Below are 13720 nucleotides of genomic sequence, written 5' to 3'. Positions count from 1 at the left end.
CACACACACACTCTCTCTCTCTTACACACACACACACACACACACACACACACACACACACACACACACACACACACACACACACACAAGGGCCTGGGAGGTTAGTTACTTAGCACCTACTCCCTCCCTCTTCCTCTTCCTTTTGGCTAGTCTCCATGGCAACCATCTGATTCATACAGACTGAAATACAGACTTTTTCATAGCTGGATTGAAGCTTTCCAGATCAGAGCCGCCTACAGGGCGAGTGTGTGAATAAAACAACATGCACGTCTGCTATTTTATCAGCTCATGTTAATTACAATTAGTTCATAAATCTTATTTTAGCTAACTATAGTAGCTAGGAGTGCCACCAAAACTTTTAAGGTTAGGGTTAAGGTTAGGTTTAAAATAATATTTTATGACTTTGTGGCAGTGCCAGCTAGTGACCACTCTGCAGAGCTGCCTCCAGTACATGAGTCATCTCAATAAATGCCAACCTACGTGTGTGTTGTGTGTGTGTGTTTGTGCTCTACGCTGTGTGTGTGTGTGTGTGTGTGTGTGTTGTGTGTGTGTGTTTGCGCTCTCTGTGTGTATATGTGTGTTGTGTGTGTGTGTTTGCACTCTGTGCTGTGTGTGTGTGTGATCCTTCTGACTCTTAAAGAATGTGTTCTCCCTTTCTCTTGCTCCAGAATGCATAATGGAGGAGAGGTGCCAAGGCTTTGGGATGTCTTGACATGAGAGAGGCCTTGGATTGAAGCAGCTCAAACAGGCTCCAAGTCAGGCACCAACAGTCCCCTTTTACAGTTCATTAAGGACGCAACACTTTATTATATACAGTACTTAAAACATGCAAGGATAAATGAATGGAGACTTTCTTTGCAACATGGGTGCTGTTATCTCTGAGACAGACATACAGTCTCATCTAAAAATGTCTTTATCATAGCATATTAGGGTGCAACTTATAAGCACTTAGTATTAGCCATATACAGAATCCCACTGTTTGACCAACTTTGGACAAACAATGTTCCAATGACTTCGGACATTAATTAATTCATGTTCATTCATGATTTATAAAGGAAATAAGTACAGTATGTAAAAAGAGAGATGGCCCATTAATGTAAAGTGTAACCAAGATACTGACACCAAGATAAGGTTATGGAAATTATATCCCCAGAATCACACCAAGAGCCATCGTAAAACCAAAGCAATATGAACCACATATATAGTGGTAATGCAATAACACATAGTGGTAATGTAATAATATATAGTGGTAATGGAATATTATATAGTGGTAATGTAATGATACATAGTGGTAATGAAATAACACATAGTGGTAATGTAATAATATATAGTAGTAATGTAATATTATATAGTGGTGATGTAATAATACATAGTGATAATGTAATAACACATAGTGGTAATGTAATAATATATAGTATTAATGTAATGTTATACAGTGGTAATGTAATAATATACAGTGGCAATGTAATAATATATAGTGGCAATGTAATAACACATAGTGGTAATGTAATAATATATAGTAGTAATGTAATAATATACAGTGGTAATGTAATAATATACAGTGGTAATGTAATAATATATAGTGGCAATGTAATAATATATAGTGGTAATGTAATAATATATAGTATTAATGTAATGTTATACAGTGGTAATGTAATAATATACAGTGGCAATGTAATAATATATAGTGGCAATGTAATAATATATAGTGGCAATGTAATAATATATAGTGGTAATGTAATAATATATAGTAGTAATGTAATAATATTCAGTGGTAATGTAATAATTTATAGTAGTAATGTAATAATATATAGTGGCAATGTAATAATATATAGTGGTAATGTAATAATATATAGTAGTAATGTAATAATATTCAGTGGTAATGTAATAATTTATAGTAGTAATGTAATAATATATAGTGGTAATGTAATAATATATAGTGGTAATGTCATAATATATAGTGGTAATGTCATATTATAGTGGTATTGCCATTATGCCCTTCAGCAGTATATTCCCCAACAAAAAACCTTCTCCCCGGGCACCGATGACATGGACGTCAATTAAGGCAGCGCCCTGCACCTCTCTGATTCAGAGGGGTTGGGTTAAATGTGGAAAACACATTTCAGCTGAATGCATTCAGTTGTGCAGCTGACTAGGTATCCCCTGTCCTTTCCTAGATTCCCCAGTGTTTGGCTGTGGAGGAGCAACACAATCCCTCTTACCCTCTAAGCATGCCATAACCCAACTGATCCCCTGGTCACATGCCCTGGGAGGTGGCAGCCAAGGTCTTGGAGAAAGAAGCCTTGGGATTGGAGGTGTTCGAACAGGCTCCAAGCCTAGAACATTCCCTTTTTACAGTTCCAGGTTCTTGACCTTCTCTGCTTCAAGTGTAATACACAGTACAAACTACAGAGAAATGAATATAAACATAGAGGAATTATTTGAGAAAACAAGTCAGGAAATAATGAATGATGAGAAAATGTTATGGGCATACAATAAAGAGAATATGGGAGAATGTCAAGATGCAGTCAGTGTAGGTCACTGTAGCACATATCTCCATCACTAACACAACCATCTAGGTATCGCATGGTACAATTGGGGAAACCAAAACTCTTTTAAAATTGTTATTATTAGTCCCTACCATGGAAAAACTTTGAGGGATGAGAACCTGGACCAGAAATAGAAACTATTATTCATAGTTTACTGTGAGGTCTGACCTGTCTGACTTCAGGAGTATATCTATACATAGCAGCTTGGTTGGTTGAGTGGATTTATAAAAGGGTCTGTCAAACAGGAGTCAGAAGGGAAAGGAAGGAGATACCTGACCCTGTAGAGAGTGGGGAAGAGAAAACTGCACTAAGATCACACACAGTCAATAGGACAGCTACAGCTGAGAGCCACAACATATGCTGGGACACGGATACCACTGTATGATTTTCTGTTGTATTTATCCACAAAAACCTGTGTCAGGTAAGTGACTTGAGGCTTTTTTAGTGTGGCAACACATTTGTGTAGTGTTTTTTATTTTATTTGTTTGATTTAATAGTAAGCTGTATTTGTAGGGAGACACTGTTGGACATTTGGAGAGATAAAGACTGTTGTTGTTGGAAGCGATGGCTTTATCTGGACCATGCTTCCAGAGGGGTTTGGAAGCTTTACGGAGACAAGATGAAGCATTTAGAGGGGATAAACACAACATAGATGGAGAGGGAGAAGTGTGTTCAGGGGATGTGAAAGAAAATGATCAGTTGAACACAGAAGAAGAAGAGAAAGATGATGAAGCATTTAGAAGGGAGGAAAACAGCAAGAAAGATCTAGAGAGAGAGACAACTGAAGAAGAGGAGGATGACGTTCAAGAAGTGAAAGAACTAAAAGAAGAGTGGACAGTTGTTAGAGGGCAGAAAGGTGGAATAGAGGATGTGGATTCAATAAGGGTATACGGCAGAGATTCCTATACAAGAGAAATGTTCCAAACCCTGCAGCAGCTCAGGGACTCCTCTCTCCTCACTGACCTGACTCTGAGCACTGAGGATGGGCAGTGTCTCCACGCGCACTCCCTTGTCCTGGCTGCTGTCAGCTCCCTCATACACCAGAGACTGCAGGAGAGGGATGAGGAGATGGATAAGAGGAGGGAGAGGAGAGATATTGACATGTATATAAAGACAGCGATATCCATCAGTCTGGGTCTTGGAGTGGGGTGTGTGGGGCTGGCAGGGGTGCTGGAGTTTGCCTACACTGGGACCATAGCAGCTCTGAACAGAGAAACACTGGCCCAGATACAGACTGCAGCTAAAACACTAGGGGTCCCCAGAGTTCTAGAACTCTGCAGTGAAGAGGAGGAGAAGATGAAGAGGGGAGAGAAGAAGAGGGTAGAAGAAAAGAAGAGATCTGCTGAAGAACAGATGAAGGTCAGTCTTCAGTCCATCAGACAGTTATGGGCAGAGAGAGTGGGCTGTGATGTGGAGCTGGAGGTTGGTGGGACATCATTTCATGGTGAGTAGACTGAAGTAAAAATACATCACAACTATGTACTGTTGAATGATAGTGGAGACATTTTATTCATGGGGGCTCGTCCAGGATCAAGCTAAATAACCCATGCATGCTTATGATGGTAATAATATTGATTTTGAGCATGTGATGTTAAATGTGATGTTAAAGGTCCAATGCAGCATGTTTTCTTTTATATTAATATCAAATCATTTCTGGGTAACAATTAAGAACCTAACTGTATTTGGTTTAAATTAAAATGGTCAACAAGAAACAAAAATATATTCTTAGCAAAGAAACATTTCTCAAGCAAGAATTTAGCTGGACTATTTGGAGTGGTCTGAGTGGGGAGGGGAAAACAGAAAATTTGCAAAAATCACGTTTTTGACTGCACTGGGCCTTTAAATACAGTGTTTTCCCTAAGCACTGGCTGTCGACTCATCAGCCAATAACAGACTCATTGTCAGCCGGTTTCATTTTCCACTTCATTAACTAGGCTTCGTTTCATTTAAAGTTTCAATTCGCTAGTCAGCTGGTAGAGCACGGCGCTTGTAACGCCTAGGTAGTGGGTTCGATCTCCGTGTCACGGTTTCGGCCGAGGCTGCCTCTCTCCCTTGTTCGGGCAGGCTTCGGCGTTCGTTGTCTCCGGAATACTAGCTGCCATCGTTGTATGTTTCATGTTCGTTTGCTTTTGTCTGTTTGTTGTCACACCTGTTCTTGTTTAGCCTAATTAGTGTTCTATAAGTTTCTCATTGTGTTTGTCTAGTGTTGTGTGTTAATGATTTTTGTCATTCGTGTATAGGGCGTGATTCCTGTATTTCGCTCGGTTGAGCTTCCCTCCACTGTTGGAGTATTTACGCACCTGTTTGTGCGCTTTTGTTTTGTTCGCCTTCGTGCGTATTTCGCCTTCGGGCAATGGGTTGACCTATTGCCGTGTTTGGCGATCACTAAAGTCTGTTGGACTATCCGTCTGTGTCCTGCGTTTGATTCCACCACTGCACCCACCTACAGCACGCGCTGACAGAATAACACACCTTTTAAATGGAATCAGCAGGAGCCGCAGCAGCCCAGGCGACGCTGGAGGACAGGGTCCGGGAACAAGGTGACCAGATCCTGCAGATGGGGACCGCACTGCAGGAGGTGATCCCACCATCCGAGGCTGGGGGACGCCTCCACCGCCACCCGCCCTGCCAGCACCATCGGCCAGTCAGCCTATTCCCGCACCGGAACCCCGAGGAGTCCGACTCTCGCTCCCGAGGGCTTACGATGGAACCGCGGCTGGGTGCCAGGGTTTCCTTCTCCAGGTGGAGCTGTACCTGGCCACCGTGCACCCGGCGCCCTCGGGACATGAGAGCGTGTCCGCCCTGATCTCCTGCCTGTCCGGAAAGGCGTTGGAATGGGCCAACGCGGAGTGGAGGAGGATCGACGCGGACACCATAACCTACGAGGAGTTCTCCCGCCGCTTCAGGGCGGTGTTTGACCATCCCCCGGAGGGGAAAGCGGCGGGGGAGCGTCTGGTCTTCCTCCGGCAGGGGAGGAGGAGTGCTCAGGAGTTCGCCCTCGAATTCCGTACTCTAGCGGCAGATGCAGGGTGGAATGATCGGGCTCTCGTCGATCACTACAGATGTAGTCTACGAGAGGACGTCCGTCGGGAGCTGGCCTGTAGGGACACCAGCCTCTCGTTCGACCAGTTGGTCGACATGTCCATCAGGCTGGATAACCTGCTAGCTACCAGCGGACGTCCCGAGGGGGGTCCGTCCATTTCACCCTCCAGCGCCTCCGAGCCGTGCCCCATGGAGCTCGGGGGCGCTGGCGCTAGAGAGAGGAGGGGTCGGCTTACTAGGGGGTCCATCCCCTGCACCAACTGTGGTCGGGGAGGACACACCGCGGCTAGGTGCTGGGGATGGCCTCCTAGGGGAGAGGACGACAGGTCCCGCACTGGGAATTCCTTCCAGGTGAGTAGGCGCCCCACTCACCCAGAGCTCTCTGTTGCACATTTCTGTATACCTGTGCGTTTTCCACAGGTAGCACCTCATTCCCAGCATAAGGCGCTGGTAGATTCAGGCGCGGCTGGGAATTTCATTGATAAGAAGTTTTGTTTAGCTTTAGGGATTCCCCTTCTTCCTGTTGATGTCCCTTTCCCCGTTCATGCCCTAGATAGTCGTCCGTTGGGTGCGGGCTTGATCAGGGAGGTCACGGCGCCACTTAGGATGTGTGCGCAGGGGGGTCATCAGGAGATGATTCAGCTATTTCTGATTGACTCTCCTGCGTATCCGGTGGTGCTGGGCATGCCCTGGTTGAGTACCCATAACCCATCTATTTCGTGGCAGGAGAGGGCTCTGATGGAGTGGTCTGCCCAGTGTGTGGGTAGATGTTTAGGCGTTTCCATAGGGGCTACCTCGGTGGAGAGTCCAAACCAGGTGCCCGCATTGCACGTTCCCCCTGAGTATGGGGATTTGGCTATTGCGTTTAGTAAGTCGAGGGTTGCCGCCCCATAGGCAGGGAGATTGTGCGATAGACCTCCAGGCAGGAGCTGCGCTCCCACGGAGCCATGTGTATCCTCTGTCTCAAGAGGAGAAAAAAGCTATGGAGACCTACATAGACGAATCTCTGAGACAAGGATACATACGGCCTTCCACTTCCCCTGCGTCCTCGAGTTTCTTTTTTGTGAAGAAGAAGGATGGTGGTTTGCGCCCGTGCATCTATTACCGTGGTCTCAATCAGATTACGGTGAAGTACAGTTATCCACTCCCGCTGATTGCGACCATGACTGAGTCATTGCATGGGGCGCGCTTCTTCACTAAATTAGATCTCAGGAGCGCGTACAACTTGGTGCGCATCAGGGAGGGCGATGAATGGAAGACAGCCTTTAGTACCACCTCGGGCCATTACGAGTATCTGGTCATGCCATACGGGTTGATGAACGCTCCGTCAGTTTTCCAATCATTCGTGGATGAGATCTTCAGGGACATGCAGGGGCAGGGGGTGGTTGTGTACATAGATGACATTCTCGTGTACTCGCCTACCCGTGTCGAGCATGTGGCCCTGGTGCGCCGAGTGTTGCGGAGGCTGGTGGAGAACGACCTGTATGTTAAGGCAGAGAAGTGTCTGTTTTTCCAGGAGTCGGTCTCCTTTTTGGGGTTTCAGTTGTCTGCGTCAGGGGTGAAGATGGAGGTAGACCGGGTGTCGGCCGTGCGTAATTGGCAAACACCAACCACTGTGAAGGAGGTGCAGCAGTTTTTGGGGTTTGCAAATTACTACAGGAGGTTTATCCGGGGTTTTGGACAGGTGGCAGCTCCCATCACGTCTCTTTTGAAGGGGGGTCCGGTGCGTCTGCAGTGGTCGGTCGAGGCGGACAGGGCGTTTGGGAGGCTGAAGGACCTGTTTACCTCGGCCCCGGTGCTGGCGCATCCGGATCCCTCTTTGCCGTTCCAGGTAGAGGTGGACGCGTCAGAGGCCGGTCTAGGAGCCGTGCTTTCACAACGGTCTGGCGCGCCACCTAAACTCCGCCCCTGTGCTTTTTATTCTAAGAAGCTCAGTCCGGCGGAGCGGAACTATGACGTAGGGGACAGGGAGCTGTTAGCCGTGGTACAGGCCCTAAAGGTGTGGAGGCACTGGCTTGAGGGGGCTCAACACCCTTTCCTCATTTTGACGGACCACCGTAACCTGGAGTACATCCGGGCAGCGAGGAGGCTGAACCCTCGCCAGGCAAGATGGAATATGTTCTTGACCAGGTTTACATTTAAGATCACGTACATCCCTGGGTCACAGAACGGTAAGGCAGATGCGCTGTCTCGGCGGTATGACACGGAGGAGAGGTCCGTGGAGCCCACTCCCATACTGCCGGAGTCGTGTCTGGTGGCACCGGTAGTGTGGGAGGTCGATGATGAACTCGAGCGGGCGTTACGCACCGACCCTAGTCCACCGCAATGCCCTGAGGGTCGGAAGTACGTTCCGCTCGAGGTTCGGGATCGATTGATGTATTGGGCTCACACGTCACCCTCCTCTGGACATCCGGGTATCGGCCGGACAGTGCACTGTCTTAGTGCCAAGTACTGGTGGCCCACGTTGGCAAGGGATGTGAGGGTTTATGTTTCCTCCTGCTCGGTGTGCGCCCAGTGTAAGGCGCCTAGACATCTGCCTAGGGGTAAGTTACTACCCCTGCCCGTTCCACAACGACCATGGTCTCACCTCACGGTGGATATTCTTACTGACCTTCCTCCTTCACAGGGGAACACCACTATACTGGTCGTTGTGGACCGGTTTTCTAAGGCCTGTCGTTTGCTCCCCATGCCGGGCCTTCCTACCGCCCTGCAAACTGCTGAGGCCCTATTCACCCATGTGTTCCGGCACTACGGGGTACCCGAGGATATTGTGTCTGATCGGGGTCCCCAATTTACCTCCAGAGTCTGGAGGGCCTTTATGGAGCGGTTGGGGGTCTCGGTGAGCCTCACCTCGGGTTACCACCAGGAGAGTAATGGGCAGGTGGAACGCGTGAACCAGGATGTGGGTAGGTTTCTTAGAACATACTGCCAGGACCGGCCGGAGGATTGGGCAAGGTACGTTCCCTGGGCCGAGATGGCCCAGAATTCCCTACGCCATTCCTCCACTAACCTAACCCCTTTCCAATGTGTGTTAGGTTACCAGCCGGTTCTGGCACCTTGGCAGCAGAGCCAGATCGAGGCTCCTGCGGTGGATGAGTGGGCGCGGCGCTAGGAGGAGACCTGGAACGCTGCACACGTCCACCTGCAGCGGGCCCTACGACGTCATAAGGCGAGCGCCGATCTCCACCGCAGTGAGGGACCGGTGTACGCACCTGGTGATCGAGTCTGGCTCTCTACCAGAAACCTGCCCCTCCGCCTGCCCTGTCGGAAACTGGGTCGGCGGTTTGTAGGGCCATTTAAAGTCCTGGGAAGGTTGAACGAGGTGTGTTACAAATTACAACTGCCTGTTGAATATAAAAGTATTAACCCCTCGTTCCATGTGTCCCTTCTCAGGCCGGTGGTAGCTGGCCCACTCCAAGAAAGTGAGATCAGGGAGACTCCTCCGCCCCCATTGGACATAGAGGGGGCACCGGCGTACACTGTGAGGTCCATCTTGGATTCGAGACGTCGGATGGGGGGTCTCCAGTATCTAGTGGAGTGGGAGGGGTATGGTCCGGAGGAGCGGTGCTGGGTGCCGAGGAGAGACATCTTGGACCCGTCTCTCCTGACGGAATTCCATCGTGGGCACCCGACGCACCCTGCTCCGCGTCCACCGGGTCGTCCCCGAGGCCGGAGTCGGCGCACGTCTGGAGTCGCGCGTCAAGGGGGGGGTACTGTCACGGTTTCGGCCGAGGCTGCCTCTCTCCCTTGTTCGGGCAGGCTTCGGCGTTCGTTGTCTCCGGAATACTAGCTGCCACCGTTGTATGTTTCATGTTCGTTTGCTTTTGTCTGTTTGTTGTCACACCTGTTCTTGTTTAGCCTAATTAGTGTTCTATAAGTTTCTCGTTGTGTTTGTCTAGTGTTGTGTGTTATTGATTTTTGTCATTCGTGTATAGGGCGTGATTCCTGTATTTCGCTCGGTTGAGCTTCCCTCCACTGTTGGAGTATTTACGCACCTGTTTGTGCGCTTTTGTTTTGTTCGCCTTCGTGCGTATTTCGCCTTCGGGCAAGAGTTGACCTATTGCCGTGTTTGGCGATCACTAAAGTCTGTTGGACTATCCGTCTGTGTCCTGCGTTTGATTCCACCACTGCACCCACCTACAGCACGCGCTGACACTCCGGGACCACCCATACACAAAAAATGTATGCATGCATGACTGTAATTCGCTTTGGATAAAAGCGTCTGCTAAATGGCATATTATTATTATTATAGTACCACAGTATGAGTCATAATACCCATACAACCTAACGGTCAAACAGGGAAATTGTTTTTTTCTTAGGCTTTTGCCAAAATAAACTACATTGAAAAAGTAGACTAGATTTCGTTTTTGCCCCAATAAATGTAATTTAAAGGGCAGACTAGACTTGTTTTTCTGAATAGATTACTAATCTACCGCCTTCCCTCAGTCCCACCCACAGTGATTGATTGACAGGTCTGAAACCCAACCAACTCTGTCTCACAGTCATCCTGCCCCCTCCCCTGACAATCCCACCCTCAGTGATTGATTGACAGGCCGAAATGTTAAAGGGATAGTTCACTCAAATTACAAAATTACACAATGGTTGTCTTACCCTAAGTGTCCACAGCAGCAGAACCAATATAATACATAATTTGAAGAACAAAAATAATTGTAGCAATTCATATCTTGCAGTAAATATGACTTAAATCTCAATAGAAGAAAGGTTTAATGTAAAAAAGGTTATCTTACTTAGAAAGTAGGTCTGATCATACAGGTCTAGGCTTTGACGTTATCCAAAACAATTAACAACACACTGAAGTCATATATTTTCAGTAATTTTTATTGCAAAGTCATTTTAAAGCAGTCATTGTAAAGTCATTAAAGTATTCAATAATTTAGCTGTGTAGTTTGAATGGAATCAAGGCATTCGAATTTACCAGAGGCCACCAAAATAGAGCTTATGCTGCAAAATAAAATCACCCCAGGACCCCCCCCAGCCTGGAACTCACTGGCTGGCTTTTCTTTTTGGCTGGCTACTCCATGTACTTACGGAAAACACTGTAAAAAAGAATAATAGGATGATATATATTAATATTATTAGTATATTAATATATAATAACAAAATAATAATATTAAATATGAATTGTATATTTTTTTGTTAATTGTTGGGGACTCATCTGCGATCAAAACAAATTGTAATATTATGCCTTTTGTCTTACATCTGAATTCATAAGAGTCATGATAAACCAAATGTGTAAGTAGTCTATTTATGAGATAACAACAATAATCAATGTCCTCTTTTCTCTCCTGACTCAAGTCCATAGAGTGCTCCTGGCTGCCAGTAGTGACTACTTCCGGGGAATGTTCACCAGCGGGATGAAGGAATCCCAGCAGCCCTGTGTGGCCCTTCCCTTCATGGAGGCCTCTGAGCTGGAGGCCCTGATTGACAGCTCCTACAGCGGGTCCCTCCCCCTCTGCTGGGGACGTGTCTTTGAGATCACCTGCATTGCCTTCCAGCTCCAGTTCCAGCACGCCCTCTTGCTGTGCCTTGACTTCCTGGAACAGGAAATGGACGCCCACTCCTGCCTGGACGTGGCATCTTTTGCTGAGGCTTATGGGATAACGGAGCTCCTCGAAGTGGCCAACGACTTTGTCCTGAGACACTTCCAAAATGTGGCAGCCACCCCTAAATTCCAAGACCTGCCAGTTAAGAAGCTTATAAAATACCTGAAAAGCAACTCCCTCTTTGTACCCTCAGAGCTTGTGGTCTTCAAGGCAGTAGAGGTCTGGATCAAGGCCTGTCCCAGTCAAAGGCTTAAACTCACCAAAGAGCTGGTGAAGAACATCCACTTTCCCCTCATGACCTTCACAGAGTTCAGTGAAGTTAAAACCGCAAAACTGTGGACTGAATGCAACATGAATCATCTCTACCTGACTATACTGGAGGACTTTCACTCCTATCAAGTTACACCTTGGAGCCTGTGCAGGGTCTACCAGCCCAAGGACAGTCTAGTCTTGGTGGCTGGAGACCAGATCTCTGCCGACTTTATCCGGCGATCCCCCAGCAGAGAACTGTGGTTCGGGAACTCTCTGAGGAACTACACAGGCATTGTGAAGACAGTTGAGTGGAGGTTGCTGGGAGAGATGCCAAAGCCACCAAGGTTAAGTCACGAGGTGGCTGTAGTCGCAGGGAAGTTGTACGTGCTCGGGGGACAGAATTATAAAGGAATGCTTGCCGTTTTAAACTCAGTCTACAGGTGAGATAAGAACTTTGGGGTTTGTATCTACTAACTAATGAGTCCTTTAGGTATTAATATTTTTACATATTTATGTTTTTACATTATTTTCTTCCTTCATCTCTCATTCTTTACGTTCTTTCAGATATAATCCGCTTCAGGACCGCTGGGAGAGAATGACCGACATGCAGGAGAAAAGGTGTAATTTTTCCGTGGTTGTTCTGGACGAGATTATATATGCCATTGGAGGGTACATTGATCCAGAAACTAACCTGGATAGTGTGGAGCGCTACTGTCCAAATACAGATTCTTGGAGGTAAGGTTTTTCTTTGGTAGCTCAAAAAGGAATGGTATCACAGAATCGCTTGCGGTACTTAATGGTTCCATTGGAAATGGTATGCAACTTATTAAGTAAAACTTTGTTTCTTTGTTGCTATCTTTACCAAATGTGGCGTTCCCTGTTAGCTTTGCCCAACCCTTGGATATGACCTTGAGTTGCCATGCTTCCACATTGTTGGATGGAGAGATCTTCATCTCAGGGGGGTTCGACTGCAGGTACCAGTGTCTGGTGTCCATGTTCCTGTACCATCCTGAGAGAGGAACAACCTACCTGGCAGAGATGAGCCAACCTCGAGCCCATCACTGCATGGAAACTTTAAACAATCATCTTTATGTGGCTGGAGGAGTCACTGTTGATGAAAACATGACGTCTATCGACCAGCTGGCCTGTGAGGTCTACGACCCTGTTAGTGACTCCTGGAGTGCCCTCATGCCCCTGGCCGTCTCCCATGTTAGAGCAGCCTCTGTGGTTCTGGAGGGGAAGATCTATGTGCTGGGAGGATACTGCCAAGAGGACTACAGGGAGACCAGACTGGTGCATCGGTATGATCCCACCAACCAACTTTGGGAGAGTATCGGCGAGATACCCGGACCTAACACTGACATAAGAGCCTGTTTGCTCCACCTGCCCAAACACTTGAGACAATGAAAAATCACTATACATCCCATAACACCACACTAAATATTATTCCACTACATGACCTACACCTTACTCCACCCAACTCTTATAAGTTAAGAATACTGAGTATACCATCCATCTAGCTAACACCAAGCTATATTTTCAGTTTTACAAATCATTTATTTTGTATATATTTAGCTCACACCATTTCAAATCAATAATAAAATGATATATACATGTTCTCTACTGTCTAACAGCTAACTGAACCAGCTGGTGGAATTGCTTATTTTCTATAGGTAAATTAGAGGCAGATGTACAAGTTCATGGTGAAAATCAAGCTGTTTAGCTAGCCAGCTAGCTACTTTTTGGCATCTGCTTTAGTGTCACATTCAAGGGCTTATAAATTAATAATACATTAACTATCATTAGCTTGTTCCAAAATTATAACCAATTGCCATAGCCAACTTATGTAATGTAACATTGATCTTACAAGCATTTATTTCAATGGATGAGGATGCTTATTGTTTTAACACTGTTTTAACACTTTATGTAGCATGTGCCATACTTTAATCACTATATTCACAAGGACACCAGTTAAGCAACTTAAACGTGTTTATTTCTCTCCATGTGCAGGCTATAAGTGAATTACTATAAAAAAACAGGAAGGGCATTACAATTTCAGGGTGGCTTCATGTCCTCTTGGGAAATGAGAAACTGGGAAGTTGGAAGTCATAAGTCTAACATGAATGTGTTCACTTGCCTTTGAAGTCTGAAAAATTACTCAACCAATAAGATTTTAGCTAGCTTATCAACATTGCTAATAATAAAGTTAGCTAGCTTGCTTAACATTGACATATGATCAAACTAGCTACATTTGTCTACATTTCTCCAAAAACGTGTGACTTTTCTGTCCTTGCATTTATGGCAGTGTAAGTT

At 46.4% G+C, this 13720-nt stretch overlaps 1 protein-coding gene across 1 annotated transcript; it reads left to right on the top strand.

Annotated features, from left to right (window-relative positions):
• Positions 1-3113: 3113 nt before the first annotated feature.
• LOC311112822 (kelch-like protein 33) lies at positions 3114-12814 on the top strand (the record flags this gene model as incomplete). The annotated part of the gene is made up of 4 exons (XM_084155955.1): positions 3114-3993; positions 10908-11847; positions 11972-12142; positions 12292-12814. The coding sequence occupies 4 exons, from the start codon at positions 3114-3116 to the stop codon at positions 12812-12814; spliced, it is 2514 nt and encodes an 837-aa protein (XP_084012081.1).
• Positions 12815-13720: the final 906 nt, after the last annotated feature.

This window comes from Coregonus lavaretus (genome assembly GCF_964263955.1).
Source record: "Coregonus lavaretus genome assembly, chromosome: 39".
Classification (NCBI taxonomy): domain Eukaryota; kingdom Metazoa; phylum Chordata; class Actinopteri; order Salmoniformes; family Salmonidae; genus Coregonus; species Coregonus lavaretus.
This window is presented reverse-complemented; position numbering and strand designations above follow the sequence as displayed.